The following is a 27,315-nucleotide window of genomic DNA, read 5'->3' on the forward strand; positions in this document are numbered from 1 at the left end:
CAGGTGGGAGCAGCTCAGGTTTTAGGTTCGGGTTTTAGGCAGGAGGGTGATTTTTGCCCGTAAGGAAGCAGCCCCAGGAGCAAGGATGGCAACGTGCTCGCTGCTGCACCTGTGTTAGCGCCAGTTCTGTAGGGATGTGCAGCTCCTCCAGCCCCACGGGTGCCCGGAAAGCTGCTCTGGGAGGGCAGAGCGGAGGTGGGATCCATCCTCCTGTCGTGCCTGCGATGAATTAGGGGATCCCAAGGGGCAGCAGGGTCCCAGCACGCTGCCCTCATCCTCGGAGCCACCCAGGGCAGCCCAGGAGGCAGGGAAAGGAAGGAAGAGAGCACGGATGTGCTGGTGTGGAGGTACCTGGTGTGTAGCAGCACAGGCAGGGGTTAAGCACGAGGCTGGAGGCTGCTGGGCTGAGCCCAGTGCTGCTCAGAGCACGTGCCCCACATCAGTGCTTTAACGCTGAGGCAGTTTTAGGAGCAGAGATTAATCACACCACCATCCCCACGGGGCCACAGGAGGCTCACGGCACTGCAACAGCTGTGAATTTGGGCAGGGCTGGCTCCGGAGCACAGAGCAGCTCTGGGGAAGCGCATCCTTCGTGGGGTCACGGAGAGGGTGGCAGCACTCTGGGTGGCTTTGCTGCTGTGGGAAGGGGAAATCCGTGCTGGGGGTCAGCCTGGAGCCTCTTGTAGGGACAGCGGCGAAGTCCTTCGGGTCCCCGTGTCCCCCTGCCCCACACAAATCTCGTCCCCAAACCCAACACCTCAGCATCTCGCAGCCAGCACCGCACCCTCGCCCTCCTCACACGGGCTGTGCCTGCATGGCTGAGCCTTCCTCCCTCTGCCCTCCTCCTCCTCCTCCTGCTGCCAGGCTGCTCCCCAGCCTCGAGGTATGCCACCAATCCCACAGTGACACGCAGCCCGGCCGAGCCCCGCCGCTCCCTGTGCTCGCACCAGCCCTAAAAAAGCACAAAGGAGAAGGAGGAGAGCGGGTGTCGCACGCTTCCACGTGGCTCAGCCGCCTCGGAGCTCTGCCGGAGCCAAACCCACTCCCTTTCAAAGCCTCTTTCCAGCAGCACCCACAACATTTCGAGCTCCCCGAGTCGCTTCCTCACCGCGTGCACGGGGCCCCCGCCCGCTGCCGAATCCCGAGCCGGGAGCTTTCCGCGCCGCTTGGCATCGCGTCCACGCCGCTCAGCACCGGGCTCTTTGTCTCTGCTCCTCCAATTACCCCCCCTTTCGTTTGTTTCCTCTTATTTTGACGTACCTCCCACTCCTCCCCCACGGCAGATCGCTTTTCTGCGGCTCCGCGTTGCTGTGGCTCCTCCAGCTCCAGGCACATCGGCTGGGCCGAGCTCTCCCACGTGTCTCGCCCGGTGCGTTATTACGCAAGGCTTCAAAAAGAAGGACGGAGAGGAGCGAACGGGCAGCTGCCGGAGGTTTTTGATTTGGGAGATTTTGAGGGCTGTCCCACTGCCTTTGCAATCTGCTCCCCCCTGCCCCAACCTCCCCCCGCTATCCCTCGCGCAGGAGCCCAGGGGACGACCTCCCAAGGAGAAGGGGGGGCTGCAGAGGGCACCCAGACCCCCAGCACGGCGCGGTTGCAGCGCGGAGGTCACCTTTTACCAGCAGAGCTGTAATATTTACATATGTATTTACTTATTTCTACTCGCCTGCTGCTGCCCCCCGCGGCGCGGGGACATTTACATAATCCCATCGTACGCGGCCGGGTGGAAACGGGACCGGGACACACGCCCGGCCGGCTCCATCCCATACCCAATCCCAAATCAGAGACAGACCCCACGGAGCCATTCATACACCGAAAGCAGCTCGCATGGTCCCGAGGGGCCTGCCAGGACCCACGTGGGCACGCAGAGAGCATCCTCCCTGCTACAGCCAGGAGATGGCTTGGTCCCGGGTGCTTTTCCACAGCGAGGTTTAACATTTCCATCTGGAAGGTTTCGGTGGCTCTGCGGTGCTCAGAGCCACCCCTGTCCCAGGAGAGGTTGCAGCAGGGGCTGACAGCCCGGAGGGCATCACCCCGTGCCAACAGGGTAAATGGAGGTGCAGAAATGCTCCCGGGGTGCATACAGAGGCTGTGCCAGCAGCTCTTTCCACCTGTCCCAGGGTCCCAGCTGCATGGGGTTGGGCTCTGCTCCTGGCCCTGTCCCCTCTCCAAAGAACAAGGGGCTCAGCAGGAAGCGGGGAGAGCCGCGAGCACCCCAAAAGGCTGCCACCCCGCTCCCGTCCTGCTTTTTCCCTGTTACAACCTCTTCCCTTCTGGCATCTCCCCCAGTGGCTCAGCAAACACAGAAAAGGACACTGTTAGAACACACCCCAGACACCCAGCAGCACCACAGCCCCTCTTACTCCGTGTTTTGGACTCACCAACCCACGCCGAGGCAGCAGGCATCGCCCCGCTCGCCCCTTCCCCAGGGGCTGCTGCCAAAGCCCCCTCCCCAGCTGCTCCCGCACCCCCTCGCCTCCTGCTGGCACACCGAAACTCGGAGGAACTCGGGGCAGCAGCAGCAGCAGCGCTGCACGGGGACCCCAGCTCGGGAAAGCCTCTCCCCAGCGAGCGCCCGGCGTGCAGCCGCCGGGCTGATGATTCCTCTGAGCACACACAGAGTGACACGCGGCCTCCTTTCCGCTCATCAGGGCTGGGACAGTGCCGCTCCCTCGGCAATTCCCTGAGCTCTGCCTTCATACATTGTTCCGTGCCTGTCAGGCTTCGATTTCCTTTTTCCCTTTCAATATTTTATGGCCTTTTGCTCTCTCCTCCCCTCCCCAGGGAAGCCGGCGCTCCCGGGAGGAGCTGCTTCGCTCCAACAGCCCCACGAGCCCCACGTCCCACCAGAAGCTGTCCAAAAGCAAGTGGGAAGCCCAGCGGTGCTGCGCAGGGCCGGGAGCAGCTCCAGCAGGAGGCTCGGGGCACCACGCAGCCCGTGACCACCACTTAAACCCCTGGGTCGTGCAAAGCGAGGAGCACAGCTTCACCCACAGCAGCAGCAGGGGGACGTGGCTCTGAACCTGCAGCAGGCTCTGAATCGCCGTGCCAGCCTGCAAGCTGCGGCCAGCGGTGACCAAAAAGCCCCCAGCACCCCAAACCTCTGCTTTGCCACGCTCTGGGGGCAGTTTGGAGGGGTTCGGCGCCCGTGCAAGAGGGGAAAGGCAAAAGAAGAAGAGGAGGAGGAGAAAAAGCCTCACCCTGCCCGCTCGCGAACGCGGCAGCACTCACGTTGATCATAGCATTGGAGGTGATGCGGAAGAGCGTGGCTCGCTCGTTCACCGCCTTGATCTTCTCGCCGCTCTCGGCCGGCAGCTTCAGGTTCTCCAGCTCGCTGAGCGAGCGCTGCAGGGCGGCCCCGTGCTTGGCGATCAGGTCATTGCATGTGCTCAGGTCCTCCAGCTTGCTCGAGAGGGTTTTCAGCGTGCCGTGCAGCTCGCTCTTGTCTGACTGCGAGGCGGGCTCCTCGTCGCCCGAGTCATCTGCAAAGGGAGGGATGGAGAAAGAAAGAAAGAAAAAAAAAAAAAAAAAAAAAAAAACAGTTTCCATGGTTACCCCCGGACTGTACCAGCGGGCAGGGGGACCTCCTGCCTCCTGCTGCCTCCTCCACGCAGGCAGGGATGCGTCGGGGCAGAGGGAAGGGCATGAGCCCGGTCCTGACCCCCTGTTCGGCCACCCCGCTGGCATCCCTCTGCGCTGGGACGCGGAGCCCGGCACCGACAGCAACCTGGGACAGCACCCCAAGGTGTCAGGAGGGCTCCTGCTGCTGCCACTGGGACTTGGCTCAGGGCTGCTAAGGCTGAGGGATGGGGGTGACACCGGGGGAGGCGGCCCCTCTCCTCGTACACGTCTCCAAGTGGAGCCGCTGGCGCTGCCAGGAGCGCGCTGTGCCAGGGAAATCTGTTTCACCCAAGGGACTGATCCCAAAAACTGCCCCTACCCCAAACCTTCCCCCCCGCAGCGGGCAGAAAGCCGTGATCAGCACCCATCAGGTACCACGGGGATGGTTACAGCTGCAACTCCAGAAAACCAACTTCAACAGAGCCAGCAGCAAAACTGAAGCCATCAGGAAGGAAAAGTAACCAAATCCCCCCTGGGGGCTGCTTTTCCATTTTCCAAGCTTTTCCATCACGGACACCAGGCAGCTGCCACAAAACACCGTTACTTCTGCATGGCTCCAGGGGAAGAACCAGATTTGGGATTCTCCTGTTTGCAGACACGAGTGATACTTCCCAAAGGCAACCTCAGCTATTCACAAAAACTGCCAAAACTGCACTGAAGGAGCGCCGAGCAGCAGGAAGCATCTTTCTGCCTGTCCCCAGGCAGCATTTAACCCCCAAATTCCCCCCGTCCCCGTTTTCTTGCTGCTGCACAGAATCAGACAAATCCTGGGTCCGATTGTGCCGCCTGCAGTGCTGCTCCTTGTGCTCAGCCGGGGTCCCCTCAGCCAAGGCTGGCCTCGAGGAATCTTCCTCCCCTTCCCTCTTACACAGCACCTGGCAGTGCCTGAGCTCAGAGAGACCCAGCTCGAACCCTTTAAGTCACAGCAAAATACAAACATCACTCACCAGCAACATAATTTGCTGTAATTAACTGAAATCAGCGCACGGGAAGAAGGAAACACGGAGGCACGGTTACGATTAAATCAGAGCGAGCTAAAGAACAAAAATTTGTGCAGAGCCCCCAGACCACCTCCAGCACTCACTGGAGTGGTCACTGGGACCCCCCAAAGCCCTGCAAGACCCCAGCCCAGCGGGGTACCAGCTGGTACCCAAAAGCAGTAGGGTCAGGCAAAGCCAGCCACTTCCCAGCTGGTTTCTCAGTGCCAGCAGGAAAAGTTTTGGGGACAGGGTTGGACCCTGTGCTGGCATCGGCCCCTTCTCAGCCATCGCTTCCCACCTGGGGGAGGACAGCCCCAGATTTGCTGAAGTACGTGGTGAGACACCCCAGGGATCAGGAAACACCCATGGAGACAGAGACCGTTCAGGTCTCCTCGTCTGAGGACAAAAACTGCCCCAAACCCGCAGCAGCAGGCAGGGATGCGCGCGCCGTCTGCCCAGCAACCTCACCCCACGGGGGGCTTCCCAATTTCAGCGACCCGGGCTCACAAACACCCTCAGGAGCAGCAGAAAGTGACAGCCCCGGGTGCCGGGGAGCTCGGAGCGCAGGTGGGGCGATGGCAGCAGCCCTGCGCCTTCACCACTGCATGGCCAAGACCCCAAATTCACAGCCCACCTGCCCCAGGACCACAAACAGCTTTCGTTTTGCTGCCCGCGCTTCCTTCGTGCACTACAAAGGGCCCCCTACAACCCTTTCGTTCCCTCTTCCGTACTTTGTTTTGGCTTGTGACCGAACTTAAAGGAAATCTGTTTTGCTTTTCGTTTGTAGGGCACTGGCATGAACCGGTTGCTATAGGAACAGCCAGCCTCGCTGCAAGCTCGGAGGATTATTTTTGGAGCCCTGATGCTATTTAAGCTGCGTAAAATGGATCAGCAGCCGGCAGCCGTAAGCCCCCTCGGGCTGTTTCTCAGCCCAGCAGCCCCGGAGAGCAACACCAGCCCTCGGCACCTGCAGCATCAGCTCACGAGGAGCCCGGTAAGGCTCCCTTTACATCCTTATTTTCTGCCCCCTGAGCTTCCCTCAGCTCAATACCGCTTGCTGTTTCCCCAGTGCTGGTGGAAAGCTGCACGCTGGCTGCAGGCGGAGGCATTTTTCCATGCTGCAGCCTTCCAGGGACACCGGTGACACCGGAGGTGGCAGGGGAGTGGCTGGGGACCCCGCCACATCATGCTGGCCACGACAGCAACCCAAGGTGCTGCTGCTCACAGCCAGGATATTTCGGTGCTCCCACGGATGCATGGAGCCAGGAGAGAATGGATCTCCCGGTCCTCTTCGCCTTTTGGGACCTGGGTATCCTCACTTCCAGACCAGCCTCTGCTTCCTGCATCGCCTTTACCTTCTCAGGGAATCCCACCGGGCTCTCTGCTGGTCGGTGAGCTGCCACGGGAAAGGAGGTGTGGGATGGAGCAGGACGGGTGCTCCTGCTCCAACACCAGCTGCCCACAGCCCGAAAGCAAACAGCGTCGGAAAACACGGTCAGAACAGAGCTGTGAGCAGCCGAGCCACTGAGGCAGTGTCTCCAGGCACACAGCCCCCTTCTTACCAGCCGGGTGCCCCCAGAAACCTGACAGCACAAGTGACCACGCTGACACATGAAGGATGCTAAAACAGCAAACGCACTGCTCCTGCGTGGCTTGGAGAGGGGCTCCGGCACATTGGCTGCTGCCAACACCACCAAAACGTTGAGGTGGAGGCTTCAAACTTTGCAACGGATTACAAAGTAAGCCTGGAGTGAATGGTGTAATGGTGTCGGTGGTTTTAATGAACTCTGCAGGGCTAACGAGCTGCTCGAAGCAATATCGAGGAGGAAAGCTCAGTGCTCTCCTAGGCAGGGCGTTAGGGGCACTTCTCCCACCTCATTTTGGGGCTCTGACCACCAGCACCTTCACCTGGCCTCAGCAGCAAGCACCCAGGGAGATGTTGGTTGCCAAATCACCACCAGCCACGGCCCCTGATCCCCTCTGCCTGGGGGTGACCCCGAGAACCACAGCCCCCGTCCTCCTGTCCCTCGCTTTCCTCCTGCCGAGCACACGCTGCAGGAGCCGCGCTGTTCTCTGGGGCTGGAGAGGTTTGGTTTGGCTTCCTTAAAACAAGCTTTTATGTTGAGTTTGGTGGGATTTTATGTTTGTTTTGGCTTTTTTCCTTTCCACGTCTCCTGGGTTTGGGGAGGGCACAAAGAAACATGATGGGGGATGATGCTGCAAAGCTCAACGTGAAGCGAGCGATTTTCCAGACCCGGACTTCTGTTTTGCAGCTCTACCCCTTGTGCAGTTGCTCCTGAGTTTTCCCGTACCTGTCAAGGTGCTTTGGAGGTAAACGCAGGAGAAATCCCAAGGTGTTTCTCTCCAAGAAATCCCACACCAATTTGGTAGGAGCCTCTTCTCCTCCCCAGGCAGTACAGAGAAGGTCCGTGAGGGCAGGCGAGCACCAAAGCCAACCTTGGCGGAGGCGATGACAGGCAAAAAAGCACCATGGAAATCACCCCCACTGCACCAGGAGGCTCTGTCTGTCCCTCTGGTCCTCCTAAAACTGCTCTCCCTGCTGCCACCACCCTGGTGCAGAACTGGGAGCCTTCCCCATCAGGGATTATCACAGTGCTGATCCCCGGCCACTCCTCTGGAGCAATTTCCACGTTGGCTCCAAAAAACTCATCTGCTTTCCTCACTTTTAATAGCTATGAATATTAAATGCAAACTGGCATCTATATTTAATAGTCTGGCCTGGCTGCCAAGAGCGGGATGAATTTTCACAGCACCCACAGAAGCAGGCCCAGGCGGTGCTTTTTTGGGGTGGAAAGAATTATGCTGGAAATTAATCATCAAAATAGCCGAGCAAATCACCAGTCATAAATCGTTCCAAATTTGGGTGATCGCTTCACAATTATCACCAACCTGGCAGGGAGATTTCTTCTATTGCTAATGCAAATGGAAAGCTGTTCGAGCCAACGGATGCCTAAAAATAGCAAATATTGGCTCGTTGGGACAAGCTGTGACATTTCCTCAAGTCACTCGGTGGGAGCAGGTGGTGGGAGCGAGCCGAGGGCAGCACCAGAGCCCACCACAGGGCTCTGCAGAACAGACCCAGAGCTCGAAGACCTTACAAAAGTCCCACCAGACCCGTCTGAAATCCATAAGGATTGTGGACAGAATCGAAATGCTCAAGTTTTGAAGAAATTCAAGCCTAAGGACTTGAGGGAGCCGGTGTAAGCTGGCCCAAGGTTGGAGCAGAGAGCTCCAGAGGTGCCCTCCGACCTCCGTGGGAGGCCAAACTCCATCACTTCTAACAATCGCTTTTGGTTAACCATCAGACATGGCACACGGTTGTAATAAAAAGGAGAATCTAACATACAAAGGGAAGAGATATATTTACGCGTTCATATCTGGTTGAAAACGTATTGAAAATGAGTATGTAAAATAGGCTAGACACCAACACGATGAAAAAAAATGGCTTAAAAATTTTTGGAGCCTTTCTCGGGATGACAGCTTGGCCAAGAGAGCAATCTGCCACCATACTATGTTGAAATAAAGAAGGAAAGCAAATTCTTCTGTTCTGATTTTAAAAAAATATTATTTCTCTTGATTTCTGCAACTGTGATTTTGTCAGTCACAGAGTCATAGAATCATTAAGGTTGGAAAAGCCCTCCAGGATCATCTGGTCCAACCATCCCCCTACCACCGATATCACCCACTAAACCCTGTCCCTAAGTATCACATCCAGCCTTTCTGTAAACACCCCCCAGGGATGGTGACCCCACTACTTCACCAGCCTCGCAGCCCTTCTCTGGACACATTTCAGGGCCTCGATGTCCTTCTTGTAGTGGCCCAAAACTGAACAAATTACTCAAGGTATGGCCTCACCAGAGCTGAGTACAGGGGCACCATCACTTCCCTGGTCCTGCTGCCTTCACTATTCCTGACACAAGGCAGGATGCCGTTGGCCTTCTTGGCCCCCTGGGCACACTGCTGGCTCATTTTCAGGCAACCATCGGCCAACAGCCCCAGATCCTCTTCCTCTGCACAGCTTTCCAGACACTCTGCCCCAAAACCCACAGTGTTGCATGGGATTGTTGTGACCAAAGTGCAGGACGAAGTGCCCATCACCCCAACTTGTCCAGGTCCCTCTGAGAGGCCATCCTACCCTGTGGCAGATCAACACTTACCCCCAACTTGGTGTCATCTACCAATTTAATGAGGGTGCACTCAATTCCTTCATCCAAGTCGTCAATAAAGATATCAAAGAGGATGGGCCCCAACACCAGCCCCTGGGGAACACCACTCGTGACCAGTCACCAGCTGGATTTCACTCCATTCATCACCACCCTCTGGGCCTGGCCGTCCAGCAGGTTGAGAAGAAGGCACTGAGAACCTCAGCCTCCTCCTTATTCTCAGTAGTCGTGTTCCCCACCGCATCCAGTAAAGGATTGAGATTCTCCTCTTACAGTTAATATATTTGTGAAAACATTTATATGTTGGTTTTTACCACAGTGGCCAGGGTGAGCTCATGCTGGGCTTTAGCCTTGCTGATTTTCTCCCTGCACATGCAAGCAACTTCCTTGTACTCTTCCAATGTTGCCCGTCCCTTCTTCCACTGCACATAAACTCTCTTTTTCTTATGGAGTCTCAGCAAAAGTTCCCTGTTCTGCCACGCCGCTCTTCTTCCCTGCTGCTTCATCTTACGGCACATGGGGACAGCCTCCTCCTGCGCCTTGAAGGCTTCCTCCTGCTTCCACAACATCTCTTCTTGGTTCACCAACAGCAGGTCTTGTGGGGCATGCCCCCAGCAGGCTCACTAACCAGCTGAGCCAGGAAGCTGTCTTCCACACGCTGCAGGAACCTCCTCAACTGCTCTGGTGTACTGGTTGGAGCCAAACCTACGAGAAGTGATGCTGTTACACGGCCCGGTATTTCTTGCTTGTTTCTTTTTAGGACAGCATACACCACAGCAACACAAGGACTGAAAAGACAGGAAAAAAAAAGACCAAAGGGATAGAAAGCAGCTGGGATTAATGGCTTTGCCTCTCATCCAGGATCAATTACAGCTCCCTAGGCAAATGAGCCCTGGTAAGAAAACTGGAGGGAGCCAAGACCCCAAAATAAAAGTAGCGAGGCTGAGCCCAGCAAGGTGCCTCCTTGGAAGGAGGGGTGCTGCTGACAGGAGGTTGCAGAGGAATTTCTTCCAGGACATCAGGAAGTCAATGCAAACAAAACAATCAATAGGTCCTGACCTGTTCTGGCACCAGCCCCTCGCTGTCTCCTTGTGACTGGGCTGTAAGGACCCATTTCCAAAGGAGGTGAACAGAGCTGCTCGTTGCATGGGTGCTGAGCAACGCCTTTGAGCCATCAGCCTGGCCCAAAACCTGCTTTATAAAACCAGAGCCGCCTTCAGGTCGATGCCTCAGTGCAGTGCTGGCACCACCACACGTCCAAGAGTAACCTGAAATAGGTTTTGTTTGCAAAATTCCATTGGGAAACAAATACTACTTGTCCCTTTGCAGCACAAAGCCATGTAGGTTCCTAGCAGTGCACGTGTGATGAATTTTGACCCACCTGATGTTCTCTGCTCCCTTTCCTGTGCAGCGTTCAAGTACCAGCCTGCACGGAGAGCGGGCAATGCAGCCCATTAATGCACGGGAAGGATCTCTGCTGTTTTGAAAGAAAAGCACTGGGAAAGCACAAAGTATTTTTATAACGATGACTGCAGTCCAGCCATCAAAAATTTTATTGCTGCAATTAGAAAACGATGATGTTACCAGTCAATAACTCTGGGCAGCAAATGCTGTGCTCTCTCTGGCTTGCCGTCATTCTCTCTTTCCGGCACATATGGGATTGTCTGATTACCCCATCACCTAAACAACTCCAACACACCACTAAGTCAGGCAACAAAGATGGGCTGAGAACACATAGCAAGACAGGGTTTAAGCTCAAAAGAGTGTGGAGACAGTGCAGAAACAGCGACTGAAATACAGGACGTGATAAAAGCAGGATGCCACACTACCCCAGCTAGAGAGCACCAACCCAGCAGATACTGCACGAAAAAGGAGCCAGCAATCGCAGCTGGCTATAAATCCAGCAGGCACTGCAATAAAGGATTTTAAAGTGAGCTAAAAAAAGTGAATAAATTCAGGGTTCCATGGGCAGAGCAGTGCTATCTGAGACACGTGCCGCGCTTTCCGATCAGTCCCCACCAGCCCGTGCCCAGTTTGGGATTCTGCACTCCAAAAACAGATGTGACCGTAAAAAGCCATCCATGCAAACGATAGCAGGGCTGGAAAACAACCTGCAGAGAGACCGAAATACAATTTCTGCAGAGCAGAAGGGAATGATCTGTTCTCCGTGTCCACAACAGAATGGAGAAGAAGCCAAGAGCCTCAGTTACTGCATGTGGGGCTTTTACTCAGCTGAGCTCCACTACAATCACTTTCTGTCCCCCCTCCTCAGAGAGAAATGGGGAGAAAATATGATGAAGAGGGCTAAGGGGTTGAGGTAAGGACAAGGAGCACTCCACAACATTGTCACGGGCAAAACAGGCTCAGCACAGGGAGATGAATGTAATTCAGTACCTATCACTAACACGCTAGAGCAGTGAGAAACAAAGAAAACTAACTAAAAACACCTCCCCCTCCATCCTCCTTCTTCCACCTTCTCTCCCTGTTGCTCCTTCATGGTCCCTCTCTGCCCCTGCTCCTCGTGGGGTCCCTCCCACGGGATGCCGTCCTTCCCAAACGGAGCCTGTGGGGGCTGCCCACAGGCAGCTCTTCAAAAATGCTCCCGCACGGCTCCATCCCACGGGGTCCATCCCCAGCAGCAAACTGCTCCAGCACGGGTCCCCCATGGGTGGCAGCACCGCCCAGACTCCCTGTTCCTGCGGGGGCTCCTCCTCAGGTGTCTTCAAAGCAGATTTCTTAAAAAGCTCCCCAAAACTCTCTTCCAGAGAAGCCAGGAGGACTTTCTTTGCAAGCAGATCGTGGCACGCTTGCTTTAGGAGGAGGCAGGTTGAGGGCCCGCTCTCCATTGCCAGAGGAAAGTGCCAGCAGCCACCAGAACCACCTGGCTGAGCTTGGACCTGCTGAACCAGAGCTGAACATCCCTAAGAGCAGAGCTGGCAGGGAGCACAACTGGAGATGAAAACAAACCCACAGCTGATGCTATTGTTCCAGCAGTGGCAAGTTGGCTGCGTCGGGCACAGCCAAATGCCCCTTCCTGTCCCCAACAGCCGGTTCTGAATAAAAATGAAAAGAAAAAAAAAAAAAAAGGAACGGTTGTGAAGGTGTGATTACAGGGAAATAACCATTCATTACCAAGAAATTGTCTGCTCACACTGCACATCACATCACCAGGAAAGAAAAAAAAGAAAAAAAAAAAAAGGCCTGATAAAAATAGAAAATTTTCGTTATACAACTGGGAACAGCATCGACACACTGCGTACTGACCTGAGCAGCGGGGCCAGCTCAGGGCACAACGCTCTGCTTTGCTGTGTTACCGCCTGCCTCCTCGTCTGCAACACCGCTAATTGTGGTCCCCAGAGGCTGCTGCTTTGCTTCATCCACACCTGAACAACTGGCCGGGATGGCCCTGCCAGCCCCAGCACCCCTGGATGGATGGACCAAGTTGCTCAGATGCCTGCTCACGGGGCTCTACCAAATCCCAAATCTACCAAATGCACATCAGAGCACCCCCACTCTTGGGCTAAATTCCTATCAGCAACACGGAAGCGAAAACCTCCGTGACCCATAATCAGTCTCGGGCCAACAAGATCTGTGTCAAGACGCTCGTTACTAATTTACACTTTACTAAAGCATCCTTGCTCTAATTTCCAGGTAATCTCCAAGCTCACAACCAACACACAACCCGAGACAGCTCTGCAGGGAGGACTGGTGCTCCCCAAGGCTTCAGGACTATCGCCAAGCCGGCTGCTGAACACTCAGCCACACAAACAGCGTTGTCATAAATAAGTGAGCATCGTTTGCTCTTGTCGAACTGACCAACAAAGCACGTGGGGAAAAAAAACATCCAAACTTTGTTATTTAATCACACCTGTCTGGAATTTACACCACTCCCGCAGCCCGGCGTTGCCCCCAGCAAGGGGACAGGAGCCCCGTTGCAGAGGTGGACAGGATTCCAGCAGATCAGCAAAATCACCACTGGGGTTGGCTTGTTTTGTTTTGTGAGGTTTTATTTTGAGATGAAAACCCACTGGAAAGCTCCCTCCGCATACCCACGGGTCGCCAGGCCTTGCCCCACCACAGCGTGGGGGTGCCCTGGCTCCCATCCCTGCCTCCTCTTCCCCAGCGCCCTGCACGCAGCTATTTAAAACCACCCAAGGTCTCGGGTAGCCTCCAAGCACGTCACCAAATGTACATTTTTAATGATGTTCAGATGTTTTCCAGCCGCAGGCCTGGCTACAATTTCAGCAGAGCAAGGAGCAGAGCTGCTGTGAGGAGCAGCCTCTCCTCCTCGCACCCAGGAGTGGAAGAAATGGGGAACACTGCTGGCAGCACAGCTGGGTGTTAATTAAAATAATAATTTTTTTTAAAAAAAGAAGTCTTTTTCTGGCCGTCTCCTGTCAGCAGGGAAAACACAGCCTGCCCCAGGCTCTCTCTTCTTCCCAAAGCCGGTTGGAGATGGACAGAGGACGCTCCGACGCTCCCGTCAGCTCTCTCCTTCCCCGCCAGCCCTCAGTAACATGAACGAAGTGACAGGGGACCGTGCTCCCGGGAGGGGAGCAGCGATGCAAACGGAAGCAAGGAGGAGGTCACGGGGCTGTGGCAGCACTGTCCCCGTGGAACCGTGGCCGCAGCAGGACCGGGAATAGGGCAGGAAAATTTGTCAACCCCGGGGGCTTCAAACTGCTCACCCCAGCGACACAGCCCGTCCTGAAACCTCTGCTTCTGCAGCGCTGTCTGGAGCAGCTCAGGAAAGGACGAGCTTTTTTCCTGCCAAATGCCAAATGGATAACGCACATCCCGCACAGTTGTGTCCCTACAGACTTGTAAGCTCAGCTGGTTGCACAAGCAAAGATTTTGGAGAAACCATCACAGAGCTACCCAGGCTGAGCTACCAGGAGGCGCGACACGAACACCGACCCATTAACGCGTGCCCTTATGCGTGTTTACATCTGCCTGAGCCACCTTTGCTCAGCTTACCCGTGTGTAAGAGGATCAGAGCTGGTGTCAGTTACCCACCTTCTTCCAGTTCCACACAGGTCAGGAAGGGTCAGTGGAAACAGAGGGATGTGAGCGACCTGGAAATCTCTCAGCCCCTTTGCTCCACTGCCCCCACGTAACGGAGAGCCCCAGGCACAGAGAGGGTGAAAGCAGCTCACGAGCGGTCCCGAGGAGTCCGACCTGAGCCCTCTTCCCACTGCTCCTGCTTTTGGTTTCAAGCCCTGTTCCTGCAGTACTCACAAGCAGGCACGGCTACGCCCCGCAGCACACACCTCCACCAGCCTCGCTGCGAGCACTGGGCTGCCAGGACAGACTTTGTAAGGCTTTGAACTGGAAGGAAAGACAAAGCTTTTATTAGTCCCTTAATAAAGAACAAGCAACAGACTGCAAAAGGGTGAAAAATACAGAATTTCACCCAAGAGACCTTTCACCGAGCGAGGAACGCAGCAAAGCTGCAGGTAGCGGTGAGGGGGTTGCGCGGCACCGCACCCGAGCCACTCCTGCTCCAACACTGAGTGCACGATGCGCCAGGGCAGTGGCATGAAGAGGAAGCACCTATTTCCTTTCTAAAGCTTCGTGTTTCTGCTAAATATCACTGAGAGATTAAAACACCACCTCTGAGGAGGCTGCGGCACAGAGCGCAGGCACACGGCAGCTTGCACCCGGGCAGCTCTGCTGCCTTCCCTTCCTCCTCCCTTCTTCTCTCTGCTTTCTGGGCAGCGAGTCTTCCCAAACACTGCAGGGCAGGCAGGGAACAAAGCACCCTCAAGGGGGGGGCAAAAGAAAAATCATGAATGGGCGAACAGCCCTAAGAGCTCGCTTCCTACAAACAGAAAGAGAATTTCATCAGTCCCGCTCGGTGACAAATCACGGGCAGGGCTCAAAGCAAGTGACAGCGCTCAGCATCCCTGTGGCTGTGGTCGGAGCCTCTCTGCCACCCCCTGAGCCAACTGCCAACCTGGGGTCCCTCCTGACAGAGCCTCAGCAGCAAGGTGACGCTCCAGAAGCTTGCAAGGTGCAACGAAAGCAATCTGTTCTCAGCTGCCTCTCCATCTTTCACATCTGCGGGTGCCATCGCCTCGGTGCTGCTGCAGGGGACAGGCAGAGCTGCTTGAAGGAAAGAGTCCAGGAGACAGAAAATGTTTTCCAAAGCTTTCCAAACCCTCTGGTCTTATCAGAAAATAATAACCCATAAAGAGGGCAGAGTCTTTCTTGCTGGTGCCCTCGATGACCTGATGCAAAGCCAGTGCAAGGGGCTCCAGGAGGCTTCGCCAGACATCACGGCACTATCTGGGCCTGCCTCCAACACCTCTGTCTCCTGGAGCAGGTTTCTGTCTTCAGTTCCAGCGTGAGGCTTTATATTTTGAAGGTGAGGAATGCAGCCAGCACAGGAACGTGCCCTAAGCAGCCAGGAACACCTGCAAGAACCTGCTGTACCGCGTCACCTGCCAGCTTGGCACAGGCGTGAAGAATTCAGCCATTAAATGCTCTCTTTGTGATGGAGAGACCTTCCCAGCCCCGTGCTGCAGTGCTTTGGGGTTTTGTTCAGAAGAGGTGCATCCGAAGTGCTCCCAGCTCAGCCACGCTCGCTGCCTCCAGGCAGAACCCAGCCCTGCAGCCACGCACTGCTTGGGTAAGGGGCGAGGGCATTACCCGTGAGCTGGAAGGAGCAAAGCAAGCTGTCCCCTCAGGGCTGGATGCTGACCCAGCCAGCTCCAGACCCCATCGGAGCTGCTCTGCCCATCACTGCCTTCGGTGACCTTGTCCCATCGTCGGTTCCCTTCTGGGAAGGAGTGAGGCACAGCGCCCTTTAACCGAGGGCTTGAGGCTCCTCAGGGTTTGTCCACCCCTGCAACGAGCCCGCATTACTCACCAAACCCCACTCTGCATCCTTCCACCTTGTGGCCTGGTTAGTTTTCTGCTGGATGAGTGAGCGTGAAGCCAGTTTTAATCCCATGAACTACGGGCACAGCAGCAATAATTTCATCTCCACTGGACTACAAGGCAGGAAGGGCAGTGGCTCACTAATGTTTGGCCGCATGCTACTCTCCACACAGCAGTTACTATCGAGGACTTAGTGGAAATACATCCTCTAAACCAGCAATTTGCCCCTGGAATTGCTCCTCCATCGTCTGCCCCCGATCCGTGTTTGGCCAGGAACTGCACGCCCGCAGAGCCAGGCAGTTCACTGACGCAGCATCTTCTCCCCCAGAAGTGCTGTGCTGGCCTTCAGCCTCGTCAGTAAGGAAGCAAAAAATAAATCCATTTGGGCTGTACGCGGGGCCTCTATTTGCAGATCCACGTGGATGGAGCTCAGGGTTCATCTCCGCTCCTTCCAGTTCTAGAAACCGTTTCCAGTCCCTAATTACAGCACCAGGCTGTCAAGACGGCCACTTCCTCCCTAATTACTCTTTGTGTGGAAGACACAGCTAATAAGCCCACATTGTTAGTGGCTGCTGCTGATTAGCTCTGGCGAGGAGAACATCTCCTGCCTGGCACTGTGAGGCTCTGGCACCAGGAGCTCACACATCTCCGCCGGCACCTGTGCGCCCTCGGGCACCTCCACGCCACGCGCACGAGTGCAGGAAGAGATCTCCACGGTGGTTATAAATGAACGGGAAAGGGGCAGAGAGTCCCTCTTCTGCTTTCTTGTAGCCCCCTTTAGGCACTGGAAGGCCTCTATGAGGTCTCCCCGGAGCCTTCTCTTCTGCAGGCTGAACAATACCAATGTCCACAGCCTGTCTTCATAGGAGAGCTGCTCCAGCCCGTTGATCATCCTCGTGGCCTCCTCTGGACTCTCTCCAACAGGTCCTTGTCCTCCTTGTGCTGGGGGCCGCGAGCTGAACACAGGGCCCCAGGTGGGGTCTCACAAGAAGAAGGGGAGAATCACCCTTCTGGGGTCATTCAGAGGGAAGCAACAGGGGATTTGTCATCTCCTTGTGCCTTGACACCTCAGTGAGATGCCTTTCCAGCAAACGTGCTACCCAGAGAGACTCCATCGCATAGGGAAGTGGTATGGAGACATGCCTGTGAATTTCACACGTCAGGTATCAGATATTGCTGCCTATTTTTGGCTTCATCTGCTCTTGGCTGGCTATGCCAAGGAAAGAGGTGTCGTAACTCTCCCACAACAGCCTCCCGAGGAGATTTCTAAATAAATCTGGAAGAAGGCTGAATCAACACTTCTGCTTTTGGAAGCAGGCTACAGCGCTGTCCATCACCAAGCGAGTACAGCACTGCTTCCTGCTGGCCACCTGCATGTGGCCATCAACGCAGCCTTACTTCCATAGCAAGAGGGATCTGCGCACCAGTCCTAAACAGCTGTCGAAGCAGCTTCTAGCTCAGCCATAAAATAAACAAACTGCTGTGCAGCTGTAGAAGTGTCCTTCCTGCATTTAGCTTATGCCCTGGTTAGAAGTGACTGACCTGTGTGTGTGTGCCACGAGCCCGGCCAGCAGCGTGCAGGCGGCAGCAGCCCAGGACCTGACCTCCGTCAGGAGACCGCCCGTGTCCTCACCGAGTGCTAACGGCAGGCTGCTCCTGCTGACATTTCAGAGCAGGGTCACCAAATGCTCCAAAAGGACCCGGCAGGGCCGTTTCTGCTGCAGCTTTCCTTGGAAGCTGGATTGTGCTGTAAAGAGCACAAGGCGTCTGTGCAAGGCAGTCACCTTTCCCGTGGCGCAGCACAAGGTGCTCGGCGCCTCAGTGCTCCCAGCTCGATCTGGCCGATGTCACCAAAGCCAAGCCACAATCCCCATGGCTCTAATGGAACAGGATCAAGACACGAATGGAGAAGAGCGCTGAACATCTCCTTGCTTCCATTTCCACCTCCTTCTGTGTCTCTGCAAGGTCTGCGTTGGTTTTGCCTTGCAGACACAAGGGACACCCAGCAGAAACCACTGCTCGGAAGGCATCTCCTGCCCCCAAAAGGTCTCTGGTCTCATTAGAAGCCATCAGCATTTTAATCGTACCTCAAACGGCTCCTTTTCAGCGAGACAAACAGAGTTAAAGCCTTTCTATTTTTTTTTTTTTGTAGAAAACAGCTATTACAATACAATGATTTTTAAGTGAGAAGCAAGGGATCCTTGAGAAATATCTTCACTTTGGGAGAAAGCATTGCCTTTTCCAAGCAGAACCAGCCTACCAGGGACTCCTTCACTGCACAGCCTGCACATTACATCTTTACAGCAAATTAATTTGAACAGCCAGTGTTTTCTAGCCTTTGGGGTTCAGCTTTTGTTGCTAAACCACGCCAATATCTGCATTTTTCTCCCGGTTCTCCTTCACCACCTGCCTGTGCAGCACTCCCCTGCAACCCGAGGCTGTCAGGCACCACGTGGGCATTTTGCACGTTTAATACAACCCGGTTCACATCTCGCATGTGCTGTCCTGTGATCCACGTGCCCAGAAGACCGTGAGGATGCCCAGCTGCTGCAAGCGCCCTGGGGATGGACACGAGTCTCATTTGGGCTTAAGGCACTTTGCTCCCCACTGGAGCCAACTTACACAAAGCAGGCGCACGCACCTGAGCTCTGCCAGTCCTCACGTCATCAGCTGGAGAGGAAAACCAAAGGAAAGGAGGGGACAATCTGGATTTGATTAATAAAAAACAACAAAACACCTTTTTTGTCATCTGCCTGAAGACTGCTGTAAATCCTCAAATGCCAGGATTTTGATCTGACCTATTTGCATCTCTCCCTTCCATGCCTTTTTTTTAAAGGGAATTACGTTTAGGCAAAATAACTTACTGTGAAATGAGGCTTGGGAGCAGGACAGAGACACCTCCACGAGCAGGGACCACACCAAGGGGAGGCTGATGCTGTGCAGCGCTCTGCAGCCACCTTCCCACTGTGCGTTAATAAAAATAAAACGGGGCCAGCATTTGCAGTAAGGAAGCGGTGAGCCTAACCACCTGTAGCTACCAAAGACGAGATGACACCTCACCTCTCTTCTGATAGCCAGGAACAGAAATTCCAAGGCTGAGCAAGTCCTGGGGCTTCCTTGTGGTCAGCAGCGAAACACCAGCACGCACAGGGCAAGCTGCCCACAACCCCAGCACCTATCTCAGAAGGAAGCAAACGTCTCTCCAGAGGTGCCCGGTTCTTTACGAACCCCCAAAGGAAGCCCAGGTTCACCAGATCAGGCTCACACTTCAGGCTCATACTGAGAGTCACCCCAGCTTCCCCCAGCAGCACAAACCCAAAGCTGATCCTGGCGGAGCTCCAGAGAACCCCCCACGCTCACACCGCAGCTGAAATGAGTCCAGGAGAAGGCGGGGAGATGAGCACGGGTCCCAGTAGCACCAGGTGGCTCCCGGCTGCCCAGCAGCAGGTGATGCTGACACAGGGACACCCGCAGGACACTTCTGGCTGGCGAGCTGCGAGATGCCGAAGCACTGGCTGCACACAAGTGGTCTCGTTTTGTCTTAGCTGCAAAGTTTCTCCTAGACCAAAGCAAACCTGTCTGATTTGCTGAAACCAAGTAATAAGGCTGGCCAGGCCGTCTGTGGCAGGAATTAACTTGACACCACAAACAAATCAATTCTTTTTGATGTTTAAAGCGCACAACATGAGCAAAATCTCTTACAATTTAACCCCAAACAGACCAGGGTGCAGCACGCCCTCCCTGACAGCCCCTTCCAAAAGCAAGGGGAGGTCTCGCTCCAGGACGCACAGACCCCAGGGCTGCAGCCCTGCAGACCGCTGTCCCCACAGCTCCCAGGGGCTCTGCCACACCACGGTGTCCCCCTCCCATCCCTCCCCACCATGCCGGGATGGCCACTGACCCTTGGGGAACTTGTTGAGGCAGGCGGAGTTGCAGAAGGAACGGACGGATCCTGACTCCCAGCAGCTCCGGCCCTTCATGCCCAGAGCGGGGCTGCGCTCGCGGAGGCTACACGCTGCATGGCCGTTAGCTTCAGGACGGAGGAGGAAAAAAAAAATAATAATAAAAAAAGAGAAGAAACTGTCCTGATTCAGCGATCGTCCTTATTCAGCCCCACGTCTCACATGGCCACTTCTCGCCCCACGCTGACAGCAGAGCACTACGGCACCGGCTCGCAGCAGCCACCAGACCCCGTGGTACCGGCATGCACCACTGCTGGCTTCAGTACACACAGCAGCCCTTAACTCCATCTCTGCCAGGAAGAGGCATCCTCCTCCCCAAAAAGGGGGAAAATTCGGCCCCGGGTAGCAGCAAGGGCGGGATTCACCGCGGCCGTCTCCGGAACGATGCACAGCAGGCTGCGGGAGATGCAGTCCAAAAACCAAAGGGATGCTGTTCTGTGCAGAGGATGATATTTGGAAGCTTGTCCCTTTAAACGCTACTGGAGGTTATTTTTAGGACGCTCGCTTAAAATATACACCAGAATTCCTTCATTTTTCTAAGAACTTTCATTATACATTTTACTCACGCAGCTCCGTTTCGGATCACCCCGAGAGCCCCATAATAAAACCTCCACGGTTTGCACGCACGCCTCCCTGACGGCCGTTTTCTCGCCCCTCTGCTGCAGCAGGATTGGATTTTCCCAGCCTTTAATATTTTACTGGTCCCAGGGGCAGGTCCAGAGGCAAAATGCGGCACAAATCAGCGGCACGAGGAGCTGCAGCCAGCGCGGCACCGCGAGCCTTCAAACCGGCACGGCACGGCCACAGGGACCTGGGCACGCACCGAGAGCTTGCCAAGACTTTCAAGGCAATCTGGGTGAAAAGAAGGCAAAATCTGGAAAATGAAGCTCTCAGCACACGCTGCACACTCAAGGGAGAAATAAAGCTGGCAACACACACACGCTGCAATGTGTAATTTCGTGTGCTTACCCAACATACGCATCCATCTGCATTGGCTAAGAACCAGCCGTTTTTCAAGGGAAAACCCACAAGCAACACAGGGACAGCAACTCTTAATTAGAGGGCCTTGATGGGATCTAGCTCCTAACGAGCACTCCTGCTTCTGCTATGGGATCCAAGAACCAGATGGAGCTGGGATCCGTGGTTTGACATGAAGAGCACAGCCACCACATACATACAGCCACGGAGAGCCTCCTGGACAGCTCCATGCCCACACGGACACACGTGTCTGAACTCCTGGCAGTAGCTCGTGTACACACCTATCCGCAGCAGAGCTGGGACTTCCTACAGCCCCCCAGCCCCCCGTTACCCCAGGGCATTCCCTGGCAGGTCAGGGCCACTGTCAGGCTCTGGCACACGTGCCTGACCCCACCAAAACCTTTTCCTTGCCACGGGCAGCCGCGCACCCCAGCTCGTTACACCACAACACTCCTCCTGCTGTGCTCCTGTAAGCAACCCCCTTGCTCTAGGGGTGACTTAAGCACAAATTCGTTATAATCCCGTGGCAGAAACTGCAAGGGGGGATTGTGGAAAGCAGAGATAAGATACTTCCCATCAGCTTGAGGTTACTGAAGCTTTATAATCAGCTCTGCATCTCTTCTGCCAGCTGCCACGAGCCTCCTCCTGCAAATAGTTAAGTCACAGCCGCAGAGCTACACACCTGAATGCTTGAAGAATTAGTCTTAAAACTTCTAAGCAAGTTCCATGCTTAAAAGCAGATTGCAGATTAATCCCTGCATTTAATTCACTCTGTTCAAAACTAAGTTACCAAATAAAAGCCTTGGTCCCTGGCTCAGCAAAAAGCACCTGGGAAATGCCGCACGTCAAGGCGGAATTCCTGCTCGCTCGCTTTCCGTGAGCAACACCCAAAGGACCTGAATTAGGTGCCTGGTTTTGCGTGCAGCAGAAGGTGGCAGTGGGCATGGGTGAGCCCAGGCGGACCAGGGTGGTGGCAGGAGGGGAACACTCACCTCCTGCTGGCACTTCCCACCGCCATGGCTCTACGTTCAGCTTCCCTCACAGCAAAGCTGGGCTGATGAAGGCAGTTTTGCTGTTAGCCTGACCCCTTCATCCTAGTTGGATGAAATTCAAAACCTTGAAGGAATTCTTTACCTGAATGTGCCCGCTAACACCCAAAACAACCAGACACCAGGGGCTATGTACTTCAGCATCTCCATTTGTCATCATTATTCACCTATCCTGGAAGCATCCATAGCCCTTAATCCTTCCACATCACTACATCTATTTACAAAAGCAACCACTAGAAATATCAGATGAATTAAAAAAAAAAAATCCAGAGCTCTAATAGGATTAGTTGCACAAAACCAACTCGACTCCAGCTCATTCGTTAGCCCATCAGAAATACTGCAGGTCCGGCAGCTCGTGTCTGGCACAGGACAGAGACAGCACGGTGGAAGAGGTGTGGGGGGTAACCACCTCTGATGTTGAGGTGCATCAACAACCTTCAGGTTTCCACCAAACAGTGGTAAAGCCCTTCCAGACGTACTACACGCACAGAAAGGAGCACAGCCACTCGAGCCACAAGCACCAAAATTGAAGTGGCCCGACTCCCTCACGTCACAGTGGTCCGCACTTGCACAGCTCCGGACGGCGTTTCCACAGCCCCTCTTCCTCAGGCAGCGCTCGGGATGGGCTGGGGATGTAGCACCGAAGATGAACATCAAAGATCAGCACCACGCAGCTCCAAGTGAAGCCAGCAGGGGCCCTGCAGGCTCCATATCCACCTCGGTATGCTCCATATCGCCTCGGTGTGCACCGGCAGCCACGGTCTGGCACATCGGGGTCGCCTGGGGATGGCAGCGTTGCCATCAGCCGCCCCGCACCCAGAGGAACAGGACAGGAGACAGAGGCGTGGGGATTTCAGCTGTTCTGGCTTCAGGCTTTCTAAGGGATAAGCCCACACAAGCCCCTTTTCACAGCCCTCCTCTGGAGCGCGCTGGGCAGATTTGCTTTTTCAGAGGGACAAAAGCCACACAAAGACAGGCGCCCTGCCAAATCCCAAGCCCTCACTTCAAACCCTTCTCCAGCCCAGGGACCTGCTGCTGCACACCAACGGGGCTGCCTCTGCCCCCTGCAGCCATGAGAGAGAATTGGTTGCCTTTCTCCCACGCAAAAACCTTCAGCGTGTTTGAAAACACCAGTAACACCTCTGGAATCCCCTTCCTTGTCTTTTTTTTTTTTTTTTAATTACTACTTCTTTCTTTCTCTTTTCCCTCATTACATTTCTCCTGGCTTTACTAAATTTCACCTTACTGATATCAGACAACTCACCAACTTCCAACACCTCTTCTGACTCCTGCCGCCGTTCCCATCCTCACTCCTAGAAGTCACTTGTGCCATGCCTACGCAGCAAGAAAATCCTCAGGCTTTCAAAAGGAAAACACAATTAGCATTTTAAAACTTTGTCCTGCCAACCAGGTAACACAATACCTCCTGTTGCACTTTCTCACAAGTACTGCGCATCAAAGAAAAAGTTATTTCAGAATTAAAAAGTAAAGAGGAATACAAGATGCACACTATGTACACAGATGGACACGGCAGCTTTGCTCCTCTGGCTCTTTAGACTTTCTCATTCCTCTTCTTTCCACAAGGAATTATTTTGCACTTCTGCCACAAGCTCATTCTTAATAACACCTGAAAAGCAACCTCACCTCTGCATCTGGTGCTGGGGTTCCCCAGCCCCTCACCATCAGCGCTGCTGGATCCTCAGCCCCATCCCGCTGCTCCTGGGCTGCTGAGGTCACACCAGGACACCCAGAAGCGAGAGCACAACCCTCACTCAAGGTGATGCAGGAGGAAACAGACCCCCGGGAGCCCTTTCTTTGGCTCTGCCCAAGGATCTGCTGCTGCTTTACATTTTGTTCCTTCCTCCCTTTAGCTTATTTCACTCAAGAAGCGCTGCTGGACGGAGAGAAGACACCCACAGGCTTACAGTGGGTTGAGGTGGGTTTGTGTGCTCCCAATGCTATTATGTTACGAACAACACCCATGCAATTTGCCCTGGAGATGGATAGAAAGAGTGATGGAAATAACCTCCTGGTGCAAACAGCTGGAACAGTTAGCGTGCGGACCTTGCATTAAGGCGCTGATGGCTCTGCCCACGTACGGCTCAACCCCGGCTCTCTGTCACCACGTCGCAGCCTGGCATCTAGGCAGGAAACAAACTGTTAACAAACGCGTTTTATGCGCAGCTCGTCTGTTTGCATTTCTGCTCCTTTAGCCCGATTCTGCTCCTCTCAGCGCTCGCATCAAGGGCGGCGAGGAACAACTCGCACAGGGCTCAGAGGGGGCTAACGCAGAACGCGCAGAAATGGAACGGGTGGGACCCCGTGTCTGAGCTACCCCAAGCTGCTGTTCATCCTCTCACATTGCAGAGCCTGACAGGAGGATTAAAATACACAGAAAACCACCCCTGGAAACAAAACATCTTGCCTCTTCCCAAGGAATGGCTTTAAAAATTTGTCTCCTTGAAGCATTCTGGCCCAACATGTCCAAAATCCCCCATATGCTGGAACGACACGCTGCTGTGTGAGCATCGCTGTGCACCTACAGCACACAAGACTTTTTACTCGCTCGCTGAAAAAGCCTCAGAACCTCTTTTTCCACGGTAATTTTAAAGCTGACAGCAAAAAGCTACCCGGGGAACACAGCGCTCACCCCCAGGTGTCACTGCAGCATCAAACCAGCACCACTCGCTGAGAAACGCACGGAACAACTGGCAGTGCCCCGAAACTTGCAGTTTGTGTTCACATCATCGTTCTGCTTTTAAGGTTTCCCAGGCGTGATAAAGCAAACAAGAAAATGAGGAGTAATACCGTTCTGAATGGTTGATCAGTTACTGCTCATTGCTCTCGAATCTCAGCATCAGGAAGGCACCCAGGAAACAAAACAGCATTTATTTTCCATTTCTGGTTGTTGGTGTTTGTTTTGTTTTGTTTTTTAACCCAGATGCTTCCTTAAAACAGCGCAAGCTTTATCAGATGAGCTCCAGTCCCTTTGCTTGTGCCACTCAACCATTCCAGGAAACTTCTCAGCTTAAACCATGCGCTCCTACAGCTTCTTTCCCTAAAGCAGACGTCCACCAGTCAGGAGATGAAGTGCACAGCAACAAGCCCCGATTTCTGAGCTGTTCCTCCAAACCACACACACGTGCAAACACACATCCAACAAGGCCAAGTTCCTCTTCCCCTCCAGGGAACACACTGTGCCCCAACCAGAGCTGCTACGGGCAGATAAAACCTTGCTGCTCGCCACAAGAAAAAAATAGGAATTGACAATAAAGCTAAATCCTCACCAGTGCAGACATTCATAACTTTTTATGGCATACCAAGGCAGTATCACCTCTTTATTCTTTGCTTGTTTCCAGTTATTCACTGTGACGCATCACCAAGCATCAGAAATACACAAGTAGTTGAAAAAAAAATAACCAAGGACGAGGCAAAGCAGCAGGACGCAGGTGATCCTGGTACGGCACAGCAAGGAAATGCACGGTTTGGGTCATTTTGGGTTGCTTTTTTTTCAGGAATTTCAAGCACGGGGGTCAAAACCCTGCTGAGCGAGATCCCAGAGTCACCAAAAACAAATAGAAGCAGTTTCAGAAGCCGAGATGTAAATCACAGCCGCCTCCAGTGGGTTTTGTCACTCAGCCCCACAGCAGACCCCAAAAGCCACAAAGCTCACGGGGAGCAGGAACGTGGGGTCTAACTCCAGCTGACCGCACCGCTACCGGCTGCTCGACGCTGCTGATGCCTTGGCACTCAGCATAACCTCGGATGGCAGGATTTTGGGGTAATTCAGCTTTGACAACACTCAGAGCTTCTCATTTTCCATATTTTTCAGGCTGTTTCAGTCTCCGGTGCCAACACCAGTAAGTACACGTCCAACTGTTTGGGCATTTTAGGATCTGGAAGACCCAAAGGGGTACTGAGGCTTCGGTAGGAGCTCAATGCTACAGTCCAGTTCCACAGCTGCTTTTTTCCAGTACTATTCACCGAGAAAAAGAAAAGGCATTAAATATGTATGTTAAAAACAGCCGGGACATTTGCCAGCACGCCGGTAGGAAGCGTGGAAAAAGAAATGCATTAAATGAAACGATTTAAATAACACCTCTCCGCTGGGCTCTGAGAGGACAGCTTCCCATCACCACGTCCCAAATTAGGGACGAGCAGTAGCCAGGGCAGGCGAGCTGGCACCTCCAGCCCATGGAGGACACAACAGCCCACAGGCTGCTTTGGCACAGCGCTGGCTGCGAGCTCCTCGGCTGGCACCACGTTTCCAGCCCAAGATCTTCAGGGAGATGTGGATTTTTAGCAGCAGAAAGGAGACCGCTTCCAAAAGGAGGAGTTCGATAGAAAGGGCGTACCAACAAAAAGGGCACACGGTCATTTTTTTTTTCCCTCGAAGGCTAACTGATTTCCATCGGACAGGTCTGCTCAAGGCGACATCCCGCATCACTGCTGGCTCCATGTAGCTGAAAATGGGCTCAGGATGGGATCTACCCACTCTGTTTCACATTGAAAAGCGAGAATGTCAAAGCCTGAGTCCCTTTACAGGCAGCAAAAACAAGGATCTCTTTTGGGAGACCCCCCTTCCATCCCTGGGAAGGAGCAGATTGGGCTGGGAGGCACCAAGCCACTAAAATCCAATGCCCCCCAGCACGTTTACCAGCAGCCCTGTCACGCACCTGGGACCTGCAGCATCACCAGCCCCCTCTCAGCCTGCAGTTCTGTCCCCTCACCCGTAAGGAGGATCAAGGCAGCATTAAATTCTGTCACCGAGTTGATTTTCATTTCCTAGGGTGAGAATTTTGGCTTAAAACCTTTTCAACTCCTTGGGAATGGTAAATTCCCACTCTGCTGACCACATATGCAAGCAACCCATCCGTTTCGAGGACTTGTGTGCTGAAAGCTCACCTGTTTTAATCCTCTGTGTTGGTTCTCCTGAAATTACCCCACAAGCAGCAACCACTGCACTTGTTGGACACGTGCTTGGTGCACTCTCACACCGAGCTGATGCTGAAATCAGGGAGCTGAGCACTGAGCTGGGGGAGCAAAGCCAAATCCATGCCAGCAGGCAGGCTCAGCAGCTCCTTCTCAGCCCCAGATCCCCGCCGTGGGGAGCGGGGCAAGCTCAGCACCCTGCTGGGTCGCTGGGATGAGCGGCTGCAGTGTGGCACTGGGTTTCAGCACCAGGAAGAGGAGGAAGAGGAGGAGGGCTGCAGGAGTGTGCAGCACCACAAGGTGCCAGCACAGGCTGGGCAGAGGAGCTGCTGAGGGATCGCTGAAAAGGCAACGACAGCGAGCAAACGCCTTCAGCACGTCCCTCTGTGGGGCTGTCCCTTACCCAAAAGCTCCAGGAGCCTCATGAGGGATCCTTGGTGACGAGAACCTCATGCTGCCAGCCCTCCTCCGGGCAATAGGAACACGGGGATTGTGGAGGAGACGTGGAGGAGATGTGCCAGGAGAGGGCATCCTGCCACCGCTGCATCGCTCCAGCAAAGCGCCAGCACCCAGCTCGGGCCTCAGCCGCGGCACCCACACGGCTACGGCCACGGAGAGCAGCGTGCTGCCACCACCACGGCCTTTTTCTAGGTGGTTTAGGGTCATTTTGGTGGAGTTTCTCATTCCCTTGGGCCCCTGCAGCAGATGCAGTGCCCTAAGTGACTGC

At 54.4% G+C, this 27,315-nt stretch overlaps 1 protein-coding gene across 3 annotated transcripts in view; it reads right to left on the reverse strand.

Annotated features, from left to right (window-relative positions):
- OSBP2 (oxysterol binding protein 2) overlaps positions 1-27,315 on the reverse strand; it is a 72,457-nt gene that overhangs the window by 17,148 nt on the left and 27,994 nt on the right. For 2 of the 3 annotated variants that reach the window (XM_032198945.1, XM_032198944.1), the window contains exon 3: positions 3,232-3,482. In XM_032198945.1, the coding sequence (XP_032054836.1) occupies positions 3,232-3,482 (251 nt within the window). Of the gene's footprint in view, positions 1-3,231; positions 3,483-19,568; positions 19,698-20,195; positions 20,205-27,315 lie in introns of those variants that run through there. The other variant, XM_032198946.1, reaches the window with a different exon arrangement.

The sequence above is a fragment of the Aythya fuligula genome, chromosome 17, assembly GCF_009819795.1.
Source record: "Aythya fuligula isolate bAytFul2 chromosome 17, bAytFul2.pri, whole genome shotgun sequence".
NCBI lineage: Eukaryota > Metazoa > Chordata > Aves > Anseriformes > Anatidae > Aythya > Aythya fuligula.